Source organism: Phyllostomus discolor, chromosome 10, assembly GCF_004126475.2.
Source record: "Phyllostomus discolor isolate MPI-MPIP mPhyDis1 chromosome 10, mPhyDis1.pri.v3, whole genome shotgun sequence".
Lineage (NCBI taxonomy): Eukaryota > Metazoa > Chordata > Mammalia > Chiroptera > Phyllostomidae > Phyllostomus > Phyllostomus discolor.
In genome coordinates this window covers 49,660,760-49,684,530 of record NC_040912.2, presented here as the reverse complement: position 1 = coordinate 49,684,530, position 23,771 = coordinate 49,660,760, and the positions used below count along the sequence as shown (strand labels likewise).

Below are 23,771 nucleotides of genomic sequence, written 5' to 3'. Positions count from 1 at the left end.
TTCTTTTACTCTACTCTACTTAGAAAGTAGGGAAGAATGCAGAATATTTCCAGCTGATATATATATATATATATATATATATATATATATATATACACCATGAATGAATATATATATATTCATTCATTCATTCAACTCATTCAGTTGACTCATTCAATATTGAGCATCTGCCATGTGTCAGGCATTGTTCAGGCTCCAGGGATGTGGTAGTAAATAAATACTTTGCCCTCATGGAACACTACACACACACGTGCACACATGCACATACATACATACCCATATATATGTATACACACATATATACATGTACACACACACATATATATATATATACACACACGGTGGATATAGATAAATTAAGTGTTTTTGTAAGAACTCTATTTTGCTTGTTTCATAATGTGTCAGGGCGGTTTTACGTATATCTAGAATATGATTAAGAAATAGTGGATTACACCTATATCAAGTTCACTTCACTTCAATATATTTATTTTTAACTCATAATTTTCTCCATTTTTTTCTTTCATTCTCAGGTTTTCTTTCATTCACAGGATTTCTATACTGAAAGATATCTTAACATCTGACATCACTTTTTTCCTGTCTATTAATGGTCTGTTTTGAACAGTTTCTCTTTCCATTTACTATTTCACCCCAGAATTCTAAATTTTAGTAATACCTGTAAGTTTGTATTTCTATTAAAAATCCAGATTCAGACTTCTGGTCAAGATGGAGAGGTAGGTAAACATGGCTCACCTTCTTGCACAACCACAGCAAAATTACAGCTAAAATATAGAACAAACATCACTCAGAACCAACAAAAAATTGAGTTGTATGGAAGTCTGACAACTAAAGAATTAAACCACATTCATCCAAATTGGTAGGAGGGACAGAAGGGAGACATGGAGATGTGGGAACTGGCTGGTCCTCAAAACCACCTGTGGTGGATATAAAACAGAGGGATATCTCGGGAGTGAGGGATCCCGGCACCACACCAGACCACCCAGCCCAGGGTTCCAGCACCAGGAAGCTAAGTCCCCATAACTTCTGGCTATAAAAACTTGTGGATTTTGGGTTGTTGGAAGAAACCGTGGGACTCTCAGGCCTCTCCCGCTAAAGGGCCTTGCACCACACACAGACTTACTCAGACTTACTCACTCTGTGCAACAACACTGGGGCAGCAGCTTGAAGGGCACCAGTGGGCATGTAGGGAAGAACTGAAGTGGCTGGCATCAGGGTGAAAGCCGGGGTACAGGTTCCTTCCACATAGAACTGCAGACAGTGTCCATTATACATTTTCTGAGCCCTCTCCCACACAGACCCACAGTATGGTGGTACCATGTCTGAATCTCCATCAACCTGGCTCACATAGTAAGCCCTACCTTGATGATTACTGGAGCATCTGCCCAAGCTGGTAACAGTGGCTTTTCCATATGAAGATCTGGGATAGGCATAGGCTGCAGACCTTCCTAAATCTGCTCATACAGTTCCTGTATTTACTGAGTGGCCTCAGGCCCAGCATTAGCAGCAGTCATCTGAAGATTGCTTTATAGACTATGCCAAGGGGCCCCAGACAGAACACAGGTGGAGGCTGATCTTTGCCTGTATCACCTAGGAAACCCCAGAGCTTCCTTACTCAGCAGACAGCTACAGACCATGATGGAGTACCACCCAACCATCTCCACAAGCCAGGGAGGAAGGTGGTTGCTGGCTAGAAGGTTATAGTCAGTACTGCTAGCTGTCTGGACTGGCTAAATCCCTCCCATTGACCTGCTGACAGCCATCAAGACTCATCTACAAGAGGAGGGAGCACTCAGCCCACATGGAAGGTGTACCTTGAGTACTGAGCTTGGGAGGTAAGGGAGGCTGTGCCTTTGGACCCTATAGGACAACTACAATGCTGGGCCATGCTACCAAGACGTGGAGTCAAAACAGCTGTTCCTAATACATAGAAACAAGAAAGGGGAGGCTGCCAAAACAAGGAGACAAAGAAACATGAACCAAATGAAAGGACAGATCAAAACCCCAGAAAAAGAACAAAACAAAAGGAAGATAAGCAATCTATCAGATGCATAGTTCAAAACACTGGTTATAGGGATGCTCAAGAAACTTAGGGAGAAACTTAGCCACGTAAATGATCCAGTCAGAAATGAAGGATACACTAATTGAAATGAAGACTAATTTACAGAGAAACAACAGTAGAGTGAATGAAACGGAGAATCAAATCAATGATTTGGAACACAGGGAAGGAAAAAATAAGCCAATCAGAACAGTGAACAGAAAAAAGAATCCCCTTGAAATGAGGATAATAAAAGTAGCCTCTGGGACAACTTCAAGCACTCCAACATTCACATCATAGGGGTATCAGAAGGAGACCCCTTCTGAAAGAGCAAGAAATTGAAAATCTATTTGAAAAATAATGAAAGAAAACTTAACCTAATTTGGTGAAGGAAATAGACATGCAAGTCCAGGAAGAACAAAGCCCCAAACAAGGTGGATGTAAAGAGTGTCACACCAAGACACATCATAATTAAAATGCCAAATGTTAAAGAGAGAAACTTTTTAGAAATATATATATATTATTGGTTACGCTATTAGAGTTGTCCTTTTTTTTCTTCTCCCCTTTATTCCTCTCACCCACCAACATTCCCCCTCCCTTAGTTCAGGTCCTTGGGTTGTACGTATAAGTTCTTTGGCTTCTCCATTTCCTATACTATTCTTAACCTCCACCTGTCTATTTTGTACCTACCATTGATGCTTCTTATTCTCTGTACCTTTTCCCACATTCTGCCCCCTCTTTCTCCCCACTGATACTCCTCCATGTGATCTCCATTTCTGTGATTTTGTTCCTGTTCTCGTTGTTTGCTTAGTTTTTTTTCGTTTGTTTTTAGGTTCAGTTATTGATAGTTGTGAGTTTGTTGTCATTTTATTGTTCATAATTTTGATCATTTTTTTCTCAGATAAGTCACTTTAACATTTCATATAATAAGGGCTTGGTGATATGAACTACTTTAACTTGACCTTATCTGGGAAGCACTTTATCTGCCCTCCCATTCTAAATGATAGCTTTGCTAGATAGAGCAACCTTGGATGTAGGTCCTTGCCTTTCATGACTTGGAATACTTCTTTCCAGCCCCTTCTTGCCTGCAAGGTATCTTTTGAGAAATGAGCTGATAGTCTTATGGGAACTCCTTTGTAGGTAACTTTCTCCTTTTTCTACTTTTAAGATTCTCTCCTCTTTAATTGTGGATAATATAATTATGATGTGCCTTGGTGTGTGCTTTCTCGGGTCCAACTTCTTTGGGACCCTCTGAGCTTCCTGGACTTCCTGGAAGTCTATTTCCTTTGCCACATTGTGGAAGTTCTTAATTATTTCTTCAAATAAGTTTTCAGTTTCTTATTCTTCCTCTTCTCTTTCTGGCACCCCTATGATTCAGATGTTGGAATGTTTAAAGTTATCCTGGAGGTTCTTTAGCCTCTCTTTATTTTTTTGAATTCTTGCTTCTTCATTCTGTTGTGGTTGAATGTTTATTTCTTCCTGATGTTCCAGATCATTGATTTGGGTCCTGGTTTCTTTCACTTCACTGTTGGTCCCCTATATATTTTTCTTTATTTCACTTCACATAGCCTTCACTTTTTCCTCTACTTTGCGATCATACTCAACTATTTCTGTGAGCATCTTGATTACCAGTGTTTTGAACTCTGTACCTTATAGGTTGTCTGTCTCTTCATTGCTTAGTTCTATTTTTGGAGCTTTGATCTGTTCTTTCATTTGGGCCATACTTTTTTTGTCTCGGTGTAGCTGTTAATGTTGTAAGGGATGGAGCCTTAGGTATTTGCCAGGGTGGGGCAACCCACGTCGCTGTATTGTGGTGCTGTGTGTGGGTGAGGGGTCTGAGAGGGAACAGTGCTGCTTGCTCAGCTCTTGGCCAGCTTTCAGTCACTTCCCCTGCTACCCACAAGCAAACTGGGTCTTTCTGGTGCTGTTTCCTGGGCAGGTGGGCTAGTGTATGTTCAAGGACCAAGTGGGTCTCTCCAATGAATCTGTGAGGCTGGGATTTCCTCCTGCTACTGTAACTCCCAGAGGTTTTAACAGCCAAAAGTTTTTAGCTTTTATTTCTGTGCACTGGAACCCAGGGTTGCGTGGTCTGTCTTGCTCCCCAGTTGTTCCTTCTGGTTTATCCTTGTGGAAATGTGGGGTCGCCCAGTCCGCCAGCTGCCCCCTTACTACGTGTCTTACCCACCCTGGCTGCCTGTCTCCCTCCCTCCTACCAGTCTCAATGAATGTTTCTTCATTAACTGTTTGGTCGTCAGACTTCAATACAGTTTGATTTCTGGCAGTTCTGGTTATTTTTTGTATTTAAATTTGTTGTCATTCTTTTGGTTTTGTGCAGAGCCAAAGTGTATCTACCTATGCTTCCATCTTGGCTGAAAGTAAGATAGAATCTTAAAATCAGCAGGGAAAAGCAGTTGTTTACCTACATGGACTTCCTGTAAGACTGTCAGATGATTTTTCTAAAGGAACCTTACAGGCTAGAAGGGATTGGCAAGAAGTATTCCAAGTCATGAAATGCAAGGACCTACAACCTATATTACTCTATTCAGCAAAGCTTTCATTTAGAATGGAAGAGCACATATAGTGCTTCCTAGACAAGGTAAAACTAGAGGAGTTCATTCATCACCACCAAACTGTTATTATGTGAAGTGCTGAAGGGACTTATTTAAGAAAAAGAAGATAAAACTTATTTAAGAAGAAGATTAACATGGCAATAAATATGTAACTATCAACAATTGATTCTAAAAAAACAAACTAAACAGTCAAGCAGAACAGAAATAGAATCATAAATATGGAGAACACTGGGATAGCGGCTTTGTGGGGGATCTGGGGGATGGGGGAAAAGGTGAAGGGATTAAGAATACAAATTGGTAGTTACAGAATAAGCAGGATGTTGTTAAGAATAAGTATAGGAAATGGAGTTGCCAAAGAACTTATATATATGATCCATGGACATGAACAAAGGAGGGGGGATTGCCAGAGGGAGTAGGGGGCTGCTGGGTGGAGGGTGGGACAAGGGAGGGAAACATTGGGACAACTGATGTAGCATAATCTATTAAAAAAGTCCAGAGTCACTGTATAGTAATAATTTTCATGTATTATCTAGACATAGCAGGGATCATAAATATCAAATATAGTCAACTTTCCTCTTGTCATTGTCAGTGACATTTTTTTTTTTTGCATTAAAGGTTATGGTGAATAGTTAATTTTTAATCTTTTACTCAATATCTATTTTGACTCACTGACAAAAGTTAGCTTTTAGCAGTATAGTGTAGTGGTTCAGAATGTGGGCTCCAAAGCTGGATTGCCTGGGTTCAAATCTCAGGTTGGACAAGCTGCATGCCATGTGTGTACCTGCCTCTTCATCTGTGAAATGGGGAAAATAATAGTCCAACAGGGTTATGTGAGGATTGAATGAGTTAATACTTGTAAAGTGCTTAGATCAATGCCTGGTACATAGTAAGCTCTCAGTGAATATTATCACTGTCTTCTGCTATTGCCTCTTCCTCTTCTCATTTACAACAGAAAATATTTACAATGATTTTTGGTTTATAGTAAGACCTTAGAATATGTTAACTATGATTGTAATTCTGTTGTTTGATATCTATGGTTTCGTACAGTGTAATTAATAAATAAAAAACTTTTTCTTATATTTTCTCCAGAATGCTACAGTGATTTTTTAAATGAAGACTTTGATGTAAAGGCTTATACTTCCCAATCTATTCATCAAGCTGTAATTGCTGAACAACTAGCAAAACTTGCCCAAGGAATCAGTCAGTTGGATAAAGAACTACACCTACAGGTAATTCTAATCTTTTGGATCATACAGATAATTCAGCCTAAAGTGATAATTTATTATTTTTATAGTCCTGTTATTATTTAATCTACATGCATATTTACATAAACAAATGTGTAACTTACAAGTGTGGCTTATTTTTCAAAGTATGCTTTTGAAAAGGTTTCTGTAATGTACTTTTTGTTAGTTGACAAACTAATATACCCATCTGTCGAAAACCTATTTTTCATACTTTGTTTTCACCACCTTAATTGATGTGCAATTGATGAATATAGGTGGGCAAAGAATAAGATGACTTTGATAAAGATAATAGAAAATGGAATTTTGAAATTATAAATAAGAAAAATTGTGATGTTCACATTGGTAGTTCACACTTTATGAGCACAAAATATAACAATTGCTGAAATTATGGAAAGTTGATAAATTTGTGGTGGATAGAACACAATAGAGGGAGTTAGGAGATGGGTCCTAATCTCAGCTCTGCTGTTGCCATTTGTACTTTTTGTGCCTTTGAATCTTGCTTTAAAAAAAAAAATAAACAGGGTTAGAGTGAATAAAGAAGAGAGGATTATAGTAGAAAATCTGGAAGGTTCCTTCCTCTACATTTCTATAATTTTTAAAAATTATTTTTAATTTTTTGTCTATAGTTTATTCAGTATTATTCTCTATTAGTTTCAGATGTACAGCAAAGTGGTTAGAAAATATGTGCTTTATAGAGTGGTCCCCTGTTCTGCTTCAAATATCCACTTGGGCACATACATATTTATCTTGATATTGACCATATTCTCTATGCTGTAATCTACATCTCTGTGTCTATTTTGTTAACTATCAGTTTGTACTGCTTAAAACCCTTGACTTTTTTCACCCGACCCCCCAATCCCCCTCTCTTCTGACAGCTGTCCATCTGACCTCTATATTATGAGTCTGTTTCTATTTTGTCTATTTTTTCATTAGATTCCTCTTGTAAGTGAGTGACATCATGATATTTGTCTTTCTCTGTCTGGCTTATTTCACTTAGCATAATACCCTCTGTCCATTCATGCTGTTGCAGAAATGTACGATTTCCCTCTTTTTCATGGCTGTGTAGTATTCCATTGTGTAAATATACCACAGCTTTTTTATCCATTGAACTACTTATGAGCACTTGGTTTGTTTCCATATCTTGGCTCTAATAAATAATGCTGCAATGAACGTAAGGGTACATATGTTCTTTTTAATTAGTATTTTTGGTTTCTTCAGATATATTCCCAGAATGGAATTGATGATCATAAGGCTGTTTGTTTTTAATTTTTGAGGAAACTTCACACTGTTTCCATAGTGGTTGTACCTGTCTGCATTCCCACCAAAAGTGCACTAGAGTTCCCTTTTCTCCACATCCTTGACAACACTTGCTGTTTGTTTATTTATTGAAGATATCCCTTCTGACAGGTGTGAGGTGGTATCTCATTGTGGTTTTGGTTTTCATTTCTCTGATTTGTGATGTTGAACAACTTCTCATATGTTTATTGGCCATTTGTATTTCCTCCTTGAAGAAGTGTCTATTCAGGTATTCTGCCCACTTTTTAACTGGAATGTTTATCTTTCTGGTGTTAAGTTGTCTCAATCTTTATAAATCTTGGGTATTAACCCTTTATCAGATGTATTATTGGCCAGTATGTTTTTCCATTCAGTAGGTTGTCTTTTCAGTTTGTTGATGGTTTCCTTAGCTGTGAAAAAAGTTTTTAGTTCAATGTAGTCCCATTCATTTATTTTTTCTTTTGTTTCCTTTGCCTGAGGAGATAATATCAGAAAAATATATTGCTACAAGAAATTTCTGAGATTTAACAGGCTGTGTTTATTTACTTCTAGGATTTTTATGAGTTTGAGTGTTATATTTAAGTCTTTTATCCACTTTGAGTTTATTCTTGTGTATCTTGTAAGAAGGTGGTCTAGTTTCATTTTTTTTGTATATGTCTGTCCAATTTTCCCAGTGCCATTTATTGAATAAACTATCTCGATCCTGTTGTGTGTTCTTGTCTGCCTTGTCAAATATTAATTTGACCATGGTGGTGTGGGCTAATTTCTAGGCTTTCTATTTTGTTCCATTAATATGAATGCCTGTTTTTATGCCAGTACCACACTGTTTTGAATACTATGGCCTTGTAGTATAGTTTGACACCAGGTATTGTGACACCTCCAACTTTTTTCTCAAAATTGCTGAGGCTTTGGGGATCTTTTTAAATAATTGTTTCATATAAATCTTTGAAATATTTTAGCTTTGTGAAAACACTATTGGTATTTTGGTAGGAATTATGTTGAATCTATAGATTGCTTTGCGTAGTGTGGACATTTTAATGATCTTAATTCTTCCTTTTCAAAAACATAGTATATAAGGTCTATCCAGAAGGTATCCAGCCATGCAATATGAAAAATAGAGACATTTATTGAAGAAGATACAAAATACAAGAAACATTGTGCATAGGACAATAACGCATCAGTCCCCTTCAAAGTAGGCACCTTGGGCCCCAACACAGTTCTACCAGTCACCATCAGCTGCCCCGTCGTATTTTACAGAATCTCATCCATGGTCTGGAATATCTTTCCTTTCAAAGGTGATTTTAGTTTTGGGAAAAGCCAGAAGTTGCAGGGTGTCAAATCTAGGCTGTAGTGGGGCTGAGTCACCTAGGTGATTTGATGTTTTGCCAAAAACCTCTGCAGGAGATGTGATACAGGAGCAGGCACATTGTCATGATGAAGCTGCTGATCACCAGTTGCCCATAGTTAAGCCATCTGAATCATCCAAATAGGTTTTGCAGTGGAATGTTCAAGCTTAATGCAAAATTTGGTGCAGACTCATTGCTGTACTTGCTCAGTCATTTCGAATGCGACAGCCACACATTACATATGGTCACTCAACTGTGTCTAGTGACCCACTGAGTAGTACAGTGAAGTTGTCATTGTTCATGCATGCACATTCCAGTCTACTCTCTGTGGGTGCCAGGTCATGTTGATGTTGCACAAACTGTTTTTATTATATTAACAATGGCTGAAATTTTATGGATAGAACTCATGTTTTCACTTACTCTATCTTGTTCAGTTTCCTTAGTATCTTATACCTTTCTGAATATAGATCTTTTTCTTCCATAGTTAAATTCATTCCTAGGGACCTTACTTTGTTTTAAAGATTGTATTTATTTATTTTTAAAGATAGGCAAAGGGAAGGAGAAAGAGAGGGAGAGAAATATCAATGTGTGGCTGCCTCTTATGTGCTCTCTACTGGGGACTGGCCCACAACCCAGGCATGTGCCCTAACTGGAAATCGAACCAGCGACCTTTTGGTTCTTGGGCCTGTGCTCAATCCACTGAGCTATACCAGTCAGGGCTGGGACCTGATTTTTTTGATGCAATTTTAAATGGGATTCTTTTCTTAGTCAATGTTTCTGATAGTTTATTATTGGTGTATAAAAATATAACTGATTTCTGAATATTAATTTTGTATCCTGCTACTTTACTGAATTCATTGATCAGTTTCTGTAGTTTTTTGGTAAAATCTTTAGGGATATTGATGTCCTCTGCAAACAATGACAATTTTACTCTTCCAATTTTGATGCCTTTTATTTCTTCTTGTGTATTGCTGTGGTTCAGATTTCCAGCACCATAGTGAATAAGAGTGGTGAAAATGGACATCCCGAAGGGAAGCACTTTTGGTTTTTGTTCATTGAATATGGTGTTGGCTGTGGTTTGTCAAATATGGCCTTTATTATGTTGAAGTCTGATCCCTTTTTCCCACTATGTTCAGAGTGTTTTCATAAATGGGTGCTGGATTTTGTCTAGTGCTTTTTGTGCACTTGTGAATGTGATCATATGATTTTATACTTCATTTTGTTGATGTAGTGTAACATGTTTATTGATTTGCAGATATGATAACAACCTTGCATCCTAGGAATAAGTCCCACTTGCTCATTGTATATGATCTTTTTAATGTAATGCTGGATTTTTTTTTAAAGATTTATTTATTTATTTTTAGAGAGGGGAGGGAGGGGGAGAGAGAGAGAAACATGAATGTGTGGTTGCTGGGGGCCGTGGCCTGCAACCCTGGCATATGCCCTGGCTGGGAATCGAATCTGCCATACTTTGGTTCACAGCCCGAGCTCAATCCTCTGAGCTACACCAGGCAGGGCATAATGCTAGATTTGATTTGCTAATATTTTGTTGCATCTGTGTTTATCAAAGATACTAGCCTACAATTTTCTTTCTTTGTAGTGTTTTTCTCTGTTTTTGGAATTAGAATACTGTTGGCATTTTGAACAGAGCTTGGGAATCTTCCCTTCTGAATTTTTTGGAATAGTTTGAGAGGCACAGGTATCAATTCTTCTTCGAATGTTTGGTAAAATTCACTGGTGAAACCATCTTGTCCAGAACTTTTGTTTGCTGGAAGTCTTTTGATTACTGCTTTAATTTTGTTAGTTGTAATGGCCTGTTCAGATTTTCTGCTTCTTGATTCAGTTTTGGAAGATTGTATGTATATATTTCTAGGAATTTTTTCATGGCTTCCAGGTTGTTCAGTTTGTTGGCATGTAATTGTTCATAATCAATTCTATAATTTTTATCAGGTGGTTTGATGGTATACTTACTAGTGTTGCCTTTTGTCTGAGCAGACACTTAATAAATATTTAAATGAATGAACAAATTTTTTTAATAAATGGATTGTTTACCAGGAACCCCAGAACTGTTCTGTCATGAGACATATTTATGTACATATATATGTCTTATTTTCTTTATCAATTAAAAGAGTAGCTTAGTTAGGACTAGAATAACTTCAAAGCTCACTTTAATATTCTGATTATAGTATAGAGTTCATTGACAAACATTTATAACACACTTTAATTGTCAGGTTGTGGGAATAGGAAAATGAACACATTTTTCTGGCTCCCCAAGGACTCACAGACCAGTGGCAGATACATCAGAAATAATGACAGCCAAGTGATGCCTATTTTAAATAGAATGGTACAAAGTTTTTGTGCAAGCAGAAGAGAATGCACTTAACTCTGCCTAGGGATCGCAGGAGGTGGCTTTTTGCAAGAACCACCTGAAATTCTTCCCTTTTATGGCGTGTATTTTCCTTATTTCTTCATGCAATGCCTTTTCGGCAGGAATCAGTAAAAACTTTATATTTTAATGTCTTGTGGATACTTGATATATTGGGGGGAACACTTTGTAAAGTATACGATTGTCTAACTACTATATTGTACGCCTAAAACTAATACAGAATAATGCCAAATGTAAACTGTAATTGAAAAATAAAAAATAAATAAAAAGTAAAAATAGAACTGCAAAAAATATATTTAATATCTCTTACAGGGGGCAAATTATACCTGCAGTAGTTTCATGTGTGAGGGGAAAAAAGTCTGAGTCCTAGTATAAGATCTGAACCTGCTACAATTGTTTTCTCCAGGAAAAAATTGGGGTAATCCTAACTATACCATAAATAAATATAATAAATATAACAATATAATTGCAATGATTAAGATTAGAAAAGATGTACTGAGGAATGTTACGGTTTAGTTAGGAAATATAACCTGCTTTGGGTATTTAAAGCAGGAAGATATTTAATACAGAGTATTGGTTGCTTATGTAATTTTTGGATGACAGCAAGTGGACTGAGTGGGAGGATCTGCCGTAAATGCAGCACAGAGGCCCAGAAGCTCCTGGTGTTGCCTTCCACAGCACAGTTAAAATTGTGCTTCTGAATATCTGATAACTAAACTCTGGAATGACCAGCTATCTCAGTTTTTTTAAATCCTCAGGTTTCAGGACCTTGCTTGCTACCTGAAACAGTAACAGGAAGATAGCTTTCCCTTCTCGTTGTCTTCCAGATCTCTTGGAAATTCATTCACTTGGCTACAGGGGTGTCTAGGAAAGTGTAGTTTTAGACTTTTCAACCTTTCCAAAGTATTTATCATAAGGGACAAAGAAGGAATGGAGAATTAAAAGAAAGTTAGTCTTGTTAGAATGGACACATTGGTGACTATATCAGTGCACTGGGAAAAATTCAGACATCTTTTGACAATCTTAAGGGTAAGAGATATAAGAGACCAAAAGTAACACTTATTTTAGATGGACATGATAGAAAGGGACTTGACAGAATAACATGGTTTCTGAAACAGGACTAAGTGGAGGATACAGGAGTTCCAGTGAATGAATCCTTGCTGATTCAGAGCTCCAGCATACAGCTTCGACAGGAAACTTATTTATTGGAATAAAGGGTACAAAATGATCAGGACCTTTGTATTCTAAAGATTTGCATGATTTCTTGATGTTTCTAGGAATCTTTTGCTTGTGGCCTTGAACTCTTAACCTTTTTAGTTTTTTAGTATGATCATTCACACAGCCCTAATTTTCATGAAAGTATCAGCCTTTTGTAGGGAAGAGGATTTGCTGTGACTGGGAAACTAGAAGCAGAGAAATATTCAGAGATGTGGGCACTGACTTGGCTTTGTCTTTCCACATTGGAATGTGGTCTTGGTGATGTTGAATTAAGTTCAACAGCTAAGATAATCTGATGTTTGAAAATATTCTTTAAAGGGAAAGCATATATACCATGGCAAGAACTAGTTGGTTTTTATTTTTCAGTTTTGGCATAACTCCATCTGCACATCCCAGTAGGAAAGCAAGGGACTAGTGAGAAGGCTGTAATTTTTGTTGTTGTTGTTTGGCTTTATGTTGAACTATAAGTATGTTTGTGTTCCTGCTAGTAACTCATCTTAAACACACTTTTGTAACCTGTATTTTTTTTTTTCATGACAGTATTTGTCTCCCTCCCGTATGGAGAGAGATCTTCAGTTCTACCTTATGGTTACAAAGAAAAAAATCTCATACTTAGAGCATATGCTGATTATTCATTTTTTTATTTTCAGGTTGTGGCAAGACATGAAGATTTACTGGCACAAGCAACTGGGATTGAGTCTTTGGAAGGTATATTTCCATGAACTAGTACAGGTTATGTAGAGTTAGACCAGGGATTAGCAAACTTTCCTGTTAAGGGTCAAATGGTCATTATTTTAGACTTTGTAGGCCATACTGTTTCTGTTGGCAACTACTGAACTGCCATTGCAGAGTGAAAGCAGACAAAATATGTAAATGAATGTGTGTAGCTATGTTCCAACAAATCTTTAATAAACCTTTGCTGACCCCTGGGCTAAATCTGGGTTCAGGTTCTTGTTTGCCACTTACTAGATGTGTGACTTTTAATGTTTCTGTGCCTCAGTTTTATCTATAAAGGAGGGGAGTATTAATATGTACTAACATGGTGTTATTTATAGAATTAAATGAGCTAGCAAAATGCTTAGAACCATTCCTGGTACATATTTAGTACTTTTATAACTGTTGGTTAATTAAAACAACTAAAATATCAACAACACCGGAGTGGGTAGTTGTGGAAGTAAGCTGGAATTCTTCCTTATTTTTGGCTTTCTTTGAAACACTTTTCAATGAAAGTATAGGATAAAAATAAATTGGATTTTTAATTTTATGAATCCTCTTATTTTTGTTTGATGAACTTTTATGAACTTTTTGTTCTCTTTTGACTGTTTCTCATAAACATGAAATGTTAATATTGTGTGTTACTTCTGTTTTGATTATTGTTATTAATCATTGCACGTCAAAGGAAAGCTAAATGATCTTTTTCTGTGTTGATGAAATTCTTAAGGAGGAAGGATATTGCTTTTTGTGATGCAATATTCTTTAATGCTTCCCCCAGTGTTTCTTATGTACTCAAAGGTATTATTCACAGCATGTACACTGTTTCTAAGACATCTTGATGAATAACTTAGTATTTTCAGAAATAATAGTTTGACTGGTATTTTAATATTTTGGATGTGTATCAGACTATGTTCTTAGAAAAATTAGAGGCTCTAAGTACTGACTTACTACTGGATATTAATTATTTTTTAATCTCTTTTTTCATGTGTTTCTGGAAGTAAGTAAATAACCTGTTTTAACAGTAACTTTTTAAAGACAAATGATAAATTATTTGTGTCATAAGGATGGCATGGTAGAACATTGATTCTGAGTGTGTATCAATGTACGTATATACCAATGTATATATGAATCATCGCAACAGAAATACTTCTCCTTGTTTTCTTATATATGTTTAGTTCTATAATGTGCTTGTTTTTCCTAGAATACTTTTCACTGATTACAATATTTAAAATACTCTGTTGGATTGAGTAAGAGTAGCTATTTGTTGGATGATTGTCTAGAGTACAAAGGCTGGTTTCTCTGAATTCCTATGATAATCTAAGAATATTCTCCAGATTATTTGAACATAAAAAATCAAAGTATGAATTGGTTAGTATTTATCTTAGCATGATTTATATTTCTAACCCCTTTTAGGATATTATTTTGAGATTTTGAAAAGTGTGATATTTATTGGAAAAGGTGTGTTTCCCAACTTCTACTTCATCTGCTTTTTTCTTATGTACTTAAAATTTTGTCGTGTAAGTAGTTTGGAGATATCTTTATCAAGGCTATTTTATTAAAAATTGCATCCTATTTATTTTTTGTTGAGAATTATTAAATTCTCAATATTAATTGAAAATTTGCTTGGTTCCAGGCAGCTGTGATAATAGAGTCCCTGTTTTCATGGAATATTTAATTAGCCCTGTTTTATAAAACGAGATAATTCTCATTCATTCACTCAGTCAAATAGTAATTGGGAACTTGTTAGGTATCAGGCACCTGTGAACAATACATAAAGTCACTTTTTCCTGTGGAACTTATGTAGTAGGTGGGGAAAAAGAGCAAAAAATATATAGATAGGAAACTTCAGTTATTTGCAAATTCTACAGAGAAAATAAAATGGATGATGGGGTGGAGGAAGGGTAGTCCTTTACTAGCTCGGATGGTCAGGGGAGGCTGCTTTGAGAAGAGGACATTTGAGTTGAGATCTGAATGATGTGGAAGAGCTACCACAGAAAGACCTGAGGAGAAGCTGAGGGACCAATAAATAGGAAGGCAATATTAGCTTGGCAAGTTGAGGGGCAGAAAGAAGTATAGTATGACTGGAGTTTAGTGAATGAGGGAGAGAATTGTAGATGAGATTTTTGGAAAGAAATTTTGATTTTCTTTCTAAATGCATGGTAAACTGTTGGAGGATTTTATTTAGGGGTTTTATGTGATCAGATTAATGCTCTTTGAAGTTTCATCTGGTGGTTCTATAAGAAGGCAAGAGTAGAATCCTTGGTACCAATTTAGAAGTTATTAGAGTAGTAGAAGTTGATTAGAGTGGTGGATGTAAAGAGATAGACAGAGAAATGGATAGATGAAAGTGGGGGCAGAGCTGATAGGATTTATTGATGGGAAATAAAAAGACCAAGGGAAAAAAGTCACCAGGAATGATTCCTAAGATTTTAGTCTGGAAAATTGGATAGATGATGATACGAGTAATCATGAGTAACTGAAGTATGTTAGGCTGGAAGAGATTATGATTTTGATGGGCCAGGGTGGAGGAGAAGTTATCTTGGGTGTCTTAAATTTGCAATAAGAGTTCAGGGCTAAAGACTTACATGCATGTGTGTGTACACATAGACAGGCAGAAAAAATCTCCACAGATATATGCGCATGTGTACATAAATGTACGTGTGTATAAAATCAGTATTGAACAGATGGTATTTAAAACATTGGGACTGAACGAAATCTCAAAGAAAGATTGTATTATGATAGATAGAGAACAGAGGATGGCTGAGGATCATATTTTGGAGTACCCCAGCATGTAGAGATCTAACAGAAAAGGAGTGGGAACAAATAATGAGGTAGGAGGAAATCCAGGGGGTGTGATGACTTCAAAGCCCAGAGGAAAAAAATGTTTTAGAGAAGGGGGGTTTTAAATGTGTGATGAATTTCTGAGATTTCGAACAAGATAAAGACAGAACTGACAATGGACTTTGGCATCTTTGACAATGGAATTTGGCATTCCTGGTGACCTTGATAAGATCTGTCTTGATGGAGTATGTATGAAAAGCCTATGGAGATTGCCTTGGGAGAGAGTAAGCTGTATGGCAGTAATGATATCAAGTAAGGGCAGTTCATTCTTGGAGGGTTAAGGTTAAAGAGCCATAAAACCAGCAGAAAAACAGGAATCCCTGGTGCCAGAGAAGATTCTGTTGGACAGAGCCATGTGAAAGCATGCCTATTTGTATGCTGATAGGAATGTTTATTAGTTCTATTGTTACTTCATCTAATATATGTCAACATTTTATACTTAAATTTATTTAGAATACTATGTTACAAAACTATAGCTATGCCAGTTATATATAAAAACTGAGTTTTAAAGAATGAAGTTTAAAATAATTAAATCTGTAATATTGGAAAGTCTATTTTATAGGCATATAAATAGTAAAGATGTATCTTTCTGAAAGTATTTTACAATTTTGTAAAAAGTATTTACCATGTTGTATATATGGAGATTAAAAGCAATAATACCCTTGCATATAATAAACTTAAATACTTATTGACTACTTGCTATGGGAAGTAGTTTGAGTTAGGCCTGGTCATACAATTGTGAAAGAAAAAGACTCCCTAATCACCAGGAATGTATAGGCTAGTAAGAGAGTAAAACATTAAACATATATACAAGTAGATATATAATTACCTAATATAATTAGTGCCATGAAGGAAATATATGCTGTTGAAGGAAATAACAAGAGAATATAAATCAGTTGAGTGACCTGTTAGTAATTGTTCATGATAAGGCAAGGCTTGAAGAAAGGGTAATATCCACTTGGAGCCTGGTTGTAGGGTCGGAGTTTGGAGAGACAATACCAGGTAGAGAGTACACCATTTTCAGAACATGTAGAGTCCTGTAGACCAAGCTGTGGACTTTAGTTCTAACATAGGAGTGAAGGGAAGACTGTGGAAGGGTTTTAGCAGAGGAATGTCATAGTACAATTTGCATTTTTAAAGATTATTGAGGCTTCTTTTTTGTAATTATAGCACAGTACATATCAATATGAAATTTACCATTTTATCCATTTTTAAGTATATAATTTGGTGGCATTAATTACCGTATTTTTAGGACTATAAGACACACCTAGGTTTTAGAGGAGGAAAGTAGGAAAAACTTTTGAAGCAAAAAATGTGGTAAAATATTTAATAACTTATGACTCACTCCACCGCTGCCTGCCACCCCCCCCCTCCCCAACACAGTGAGCCAGGCAAGCTACATTTGGACTATAAGACACACCCTCCTTTCCTCCCAAATTCGGGGGAAAGGTGCATCTTATAGTCTGAAAAATAGAGTACATTTACAGTGTTGGACAACCATCACTGTGGAGTTTGGGAAATTTTTCATCACTCCAAATGGAAACCCTATACCCATGAAGCACTCACTCCTCATTTCTTGTCAGACTTCTTTAGTGGACCAGGGATTGGAGGGGGAAACAGAAGCTTTTATAATAGTGTAGGTAAAAGATATTGGTCACTTAGATTATAATGGTGGCAGAAAAACTTGACATTAAAAATTTTTTTATTGATTTGTAAGAGAGAGAGGAGACAGAGAGACAGAGAGAAAGAGAGAGAGAGACATTTGTTTGTTGTTTCACTTATTTATGCACTCATTGGTTGTATGTGCTTTGACCTAGGCCATCAAACCTGCAATTTTGGCGTATCATGGAGATGCTCCAACCAACTGAGCTATCCAGCCAGGGCCTGAAATTTTCTATATATATGTATATATATATATGTGTGTGTGTGTGTATACATATCTATTTTAATTTAATTTTTACTGAATTTGAGCCATTGTAGATTTGTAAAATAATGTAAGCTGTCATATTTTCCTAGGTGTTCTTCAGATGATGCAGACAAGAATTGGGGCGTTACAGGGAGCTGTTGATAGGTACTGTTGTTCACTTTGTAAATAAATGGAGTGGGAAGATTGACATCTGTTTATATTTCAAAGATTATTTTATCATCATTTCTCTTTTTATTTTTCTTTTAGGATGAAAACAAAAATTGTTGAGCCGTATAATAAAATAGTAGCCCGTACTGCACAATTAGCAAGACTTCAGGTATGCTCTCACTTTTCATTTCTTTATATTTTGTTCATCTTGTTTCTATAAATGGACAAATTTCAAGTGAATTAATTCTGAGAAAATAAGGGAATATGAGACAAAAGGGGGAGATACTATAGGGCTTTAAAATAAGAAATGAAGTTAAAAAAGTACAAATCAAAACTACCATTCCAGTGAATTATTCTCACTCTTGTTATTGCAGTGTATAATTATTTATTATTTTAGAAAGGTTTTTAAAAAATTAATTAATTACATTTTTTTTGGAGAGTGGAAGGGATGGAGAAAGAGAAGGAGAGAAGCATTGATGTGTGAGAGAAACATTGATGGCTGCCTCCTGCCCAACTGAGACCTGGCCCACAATCTAGGCATGTGCTCTAACCTGGAGCCAAACCAGCAATCTTTTGGTTTGCAAGGCAACGTCAAACCCTCTGAGCCGCACCAGTCAGGGCACATTGACTTTTTAGAATTCAAAATTATTTCTTTTAATAAAGAACAGAAAGCAACCCAGCATTTATAAAAGTGTGCGGGGATTGACTGGGGGAGCCAGGGGGGTGGGCAATGTTGGGGAGAGCAATGGGGAAAAATATGGGACAACCATAATTGAACAACAATAAAAACCCCCACAGATATCTTAAACTTATCTTAATAAAGTGGGGAAAAACATTTTGAGGAATACCAAACAGTTTTCTTATCAGCAGTATATGAAAGTTTCAATTTCTTTATTTCTTGCAAACACTTTAAAAAAATATAGCCATCCTTTGGGATGTAAAGTAACATTTCAACATTTTAATTTGAATTTCCCCAATGACTAATGATATTGAGCATCTTTTATTGTGCCTGTTGACCATTTATATATTTTCTCTGGAGGAATGTCTATTCAAATCTTTTACTAATTTTTAAGGTACATTATTTACCTGCTCCCCTCCCTTCCTCCCTTCCTCCCTTCCTTTAGTTACTTTCTAGGCTTGGAAGGTATTCCATTGTGTTGTGGCTTCCAATTTAGTTATTGAGAAGCTGTCATGCTGACCTGGTCTTTTGAAGGTAATCTGTAGTTTTCCTCTGGCTTTTAGAATTTTTTCTTCTTTTGAGTCCCTTCAGTTTCAGAATGTGGTTTCTTTTTTTTTCATTTCATGTGTAATTTGTTTTTCTTCTTCCATCTGTGAGTTTATCTCTTTTATTATTTCTAAGCCATGATTCTTCAAATATGCATCAGTCTGTCTTCTTTGTCTTTAGATTCTGAATAAATATATGCTCAACATTTTCTCTTTATCTTCCTTATTTTACATATTTTTTTCTTTTCATGCTGTTCTCTGTGGTGTTTTTTTTCTGATTAGTTTTCCATTTCATTAATTATTTAGTCAAACTAGTCTATTATTATTTTGCTAAACTTTGGTTATTGTATGTTTTGTTTTTAGAAGTTCTATTTTTATTTTCCTGAACTCCTATATAACCTGTCCTATTTCTTGTTCCCTGACTTTTCTTTCTTTGAATATGTTCTGATGAGGTGTTCTGTTGCCCTACTCTGGTAGGGAAAGCATTCGTAGTCTTGTGGGTATGTTTGTCTTTGTGGTGTTTGCTGGTTCTGTCTAACGGAGTCCAGTTTCCCTGGGTGCCTGGTTATCTTTTGCTATGTCCTACACATTTTATTTGAAAAGCTATTTTTTAGAATATTTGAATCCTTCTGAGAGGATTTGATTTGTTTATTTGTGGCATTAAAAATCATTACCAGTCCAAAGACAGCATTAAATATGATTTAATCAACTTTAACTCTCTTGCTTCATTTTGCCTCAGAGGCTATCAAAATGTGGGCTCTGGTTTTCCAGGGTTAGCAGGTGTGCTCAGTTTGTAAGTGGATTTGCTTTTTAGTTTTCAGTGATAAGGTAATAACCTACTCTACTATTACAGAAAACAGGAAACTTACGTGTCTCATCTTTTTTATAAAACAAACATAAGATATTTTATTCTCCTGATACAATTATTAGTAGTTCCTTAACAAGAAAGAGAACGAAATCTCAAGTTACTAATATGGCGCATATGCCACTTCATTACGTGACCTCTTCTTGCTTTTATCAAATTTACCTTTTGTCATTTAAAAAAACTTAATTCTGGGCAAAATCATATTGAACTACTTACTAGTCCTTAATGTGCTAGAAATTCTCACATTCATTCCTTTCCACATTTTCTTTTTTCTTTAACTCAGAATGTTCTCAGAATGCCACTCATCATATTCTAAGTGATATGTCATCTCTTTTGTGATATTCTTTCCTGCCCTTTCTTCTGGCACAGCAGAGTGTGTCTTTTTTCGTTTTGTGGTTCCTTTAATTTCTTATACTTATATTATAGTACTTTCTACATAGCTTTCCCCTTACTCATACTCTCCCATAATACTGAGCTCCTTGAGGACTATGATAATATATGTTAATATTTGAATCTCTAGCCTAATATAGTGTTATTATGTATCAGGCATTTAAACTTATTAAGTGTTTAAGGAATGAATAAAATGATTTGTTCCTTGTTCTGTGCCCCAGTTATACAGTTTTTTCTAAAATGTAACATGTGACTGAATAAAACATACATGGTATTAAAAAATCTTTTTAATAATGTACTTGTACATGTCTCCTATAAAAACTTGGGTAATATAATTTTTGAGAAGTTTAGATGTCTTAGTGTTTTTGAAATGAGAAGAGATACTTTCAGTTTATTTCAGGGATAACCACTTAAGAGTACATGGTATAAGCCCTGGCTGGGTAGCTCAGTTGGTTAGAGCATTATCTTGATCCTCCAAGGTTGTGGGTTCAATTCCCAATTAGAGCACTTAAAAAAATCAACCAATGAATGCATAAATGAGTGGACCAACAAATCATTGTTTCTCACTCTCTCCCTCCCTCTCTCTCTAAAATCAATTGAAAAGAAGAATACATGGGGCAGTAAGGATGCACAGGAACCTGTCTTAATATCCAAAGAGGTGTCTTGGACTGGTGGAACATCACCCTGCCAACAATAGCACCTTAACCTTTCCTATACCTTAGTTCCTGCATTTTTGCATTTCTCTTCGTCTGCAGCTTTTCTTGCTGCCACTATGAATTTTCCCTCATTCTCTGTTTCACTTGCTCATTGTTTTCTCACTCTTTGCTTCTGTCTCAAGACATCTGATTATTGCCACCTCAGCTTCTGCCCTTTCCTGTACACCATTTCTCTAAACAGCAATGATTGTCAGTAACAATTTTGGGCAGTTCTTGTGCAAGATGGTATCATAGGCCACTGGTGACAGACTTTGTATGGCTTCCTTTCAGCTAGCTTCCTTTCCCTGATCTAACCAGTGTGACTGAGGTCTCAAGGTCATATGACCTAAAATGTGGGGAACCGTACACAAGGACTTGCCCAAGCTACTTTCCTGAAGAAGGGGTGTGGTCACTGCAAGTGCCTAGAGCATTTTAAAATTCTCTCCAGGAAGCTAAGGTTTACTTTAATGTTAAAAATACACATTAAAACAGTACTGCCCAAACTTAAATTTGGATTTAAATATTGCTTTTTAGGATAACTTTATTATAGGATTAAGTTTCCTGGAATTCTTTCTTTTGTGAAATCCTAGACTAATAAAAAGTAAACAAATGGGATTACAACAAACTAAAAAGATTTTCCACAACAAAGGAGACCATCAACAAAATTAAAAGACCACCCACTGAATGGGAGAACATATTCACTGATACATCTGATAAGGAGTTAATATCCAAAATTTACAAAGAACTTACAAAACTCAATACCAAGAAAACAAAGTCTAATTAAAAAGTGGGTAAAGAACCTGAATAGACACTTCTCCAGAGAGGACATACAAATGGCCAATAGACATAGGAAAAGATACTAATGTCACTAATCATCAGAGAAATGCAAATTAAAACCACAATGAAATGTCATCTCATAGCTGTCAGAATGGCCATCATCAATAAATCAGGGAACAACAAGTGTTGGTGAGGATGTGGAGAAAAGGGAGCCCTCCACGCACTGTTGGTGGGAATGCAGATTGGTGTAGCCACTGTGGAAAGTAGTATGGAGTTCCTCAAAAACTTAAAAATGGAACTGTCTTATAACCCAGCATTTCCACTTCTGGGAATTTATCCAAAGAAACCCAACACACTAATTTGAAAGAATATATGCTGGGTTCATTGTGGTGTTATTTACAATAGCCAAGATTTGAAAGCCACCCAAATGTCCATCCATCAGATGAGTTGATGAAATAGCTTAGGTACATTTATACAATGGAATACTACTTGGCAGTAAAAAAGAAGAAAATTTTAGTGTTTGCGACAGTATGGATGGACCTGGAGAATATTATGCTAAGTGAAATAAGCCAGTCAGAGAAAGACAAATACCATATCATTTCACTCATGTGGAATCTAGTGAAACTGAACTAACAAGAAAAATTGAAACAGAGTTGTAGTTAGAGAGCAGGTCTGCAGTTCTGGGGAGAGTTGGGAATGGAGGGATTGAGCAAAAGAGAAGAGAAGGGAAAGAACTCATGGACATTGACAACAGTGTGGTAATTGTGGGGGCTAGCAGGAAGGAGGTTGGGTGGAAGAGGATATGGGGGGATAAGTAGAGATGGAAAAAAATAAAAAATTAAATTAAAAACATTAAAATATAGACTAACATGTAAGGATGGTATTGTTAAAAAAAAACTGATTATGTCTATGTTTACAGACTTGCCCTTAACAAAATAAAATTTTATAAAATTCTATTCTGATATTTTGGGCATAGATGGAAATTGACTTTTAGGTTAGTAAACTTTAAAATATGTTTATGTATGAAGAGTATGGGAGTGTTAGTCCTTATGTGCATCATAGAATATTGTTTTGGTTATAGATTATTATTTAATTTTAGGAAATGAATTGGTATTTAATTTCAGATCACTTCTCTGCTTTCAACTCTGGATCTTAAACATGTCAGAATCATTCATTTCTTTTTTTCTCCTTTGTTCAATACAGTCTTTTTGACAGTAAGTTTTAGGAATCTACTTATTTTTGTCACCTACCTAGGCACTAGTGATAAAAAATGTTTATGTTTATGCAGGAGTTTATAATGTAAGAAAAATTCTAAGTGTTCTAAATTATTTAATTTTTATAATAATTATTTTTAGAGTTTACTTATCTCATCATTTTATGGGGTGAATAAACCAAGGTTCTGAAGTTCATGTAGCCAGTATGTAAAACAGGATGTCTTTCTGTAAATTTAGTATTTTTTGCTTTTGATCTTGTGGAATATGTAAAAAAGTAGAAAATATTGTTTCTGTTTTTCAGGAGTTTTCTGTAGGTAAAAAAAAAATCATAGATGAACCTGGATTCATAAACTACAGATGAAGGGCAAAGTACAGATTGTTACTGGGGAGACCTGAGTCAGGGGGCCCTCCTCTTCAGTTCTTGCTTTGCTTACAAGAAAAGAATTCAGGTGAAAGACAAACACAGATAGTGGAAATGAGATAAGTTTATTAATGAAGTAAACTTGAGCACAAGACTGCAAGTGGGCACTCAGCTATTCTGTGTGCCTCAGGTATAGTAGAAATAAGATGTAAATTGTTTATATACTTATCAAAGCTGTAAGCGGGCACCTACCTAATCTGAGTGCCTCAACTATTGGAGCTCAGGGGTTGTATGTTTTAGCCAGCTTCTAGGTACCTCTCCTTCTCTCTCCAGACTTTGGGATTAATACACAGTTTCAAAGGCTGTCTTTCCCAGCTAGTGGAGACGATACACAGAGAATTTCAAGGACTTCCCTTCTCTTGCACTATCATAGTCTTGCTTGTGATGTTCAGAACATCTGGCAATATTATTGGACCAGACTCAGGACTGCAGAATTAATGGTGAGACATGTCTTCCTCCCTCTC

At 36.0% G+C, this 23,771-nt stretch overlaps 1 protein-coding gene across 2 annotated transcripts in view; it reads left to right on the top strand.

Annotated features, from left to right (window-relative positions):
• COG5 (component of oligomeric golgi complex 5) overlaps nucleotides 1-23,771 on the top strand; it is a 363,376-nt gene that overhangs the window by 6,050 nt on the left and 333,555 nt on the right. Inside the window, exons 2-5 of one of the 2 annotated variants that reach the window (XM_028525999.2) lie at nucleotides 5,713-5,852; nucleotides 12,743-12,800; nucleotides 17,664-17,718; nucleotides 17,821-17,890. In XM_028525999.2, the coding sequence (XP_028381800.2) occupies nucleotides 5,713-5,852; nucleotides 12,743-12,800; nucleotides 17,664-17,718; nucleotides 17,821-17,890 (323 nt within the window). Of the gene's footprint in view, nucleotides 1-5,712; nucleotides 5,853-12,742; nucleotides 12,801-17,663; nucleotides 17,719-17,820; nucleotides 17,891-23,771 lie in introns of those variants that run through there. The other variant, XM_036010775.1, reaches the window with a different exon arrangement.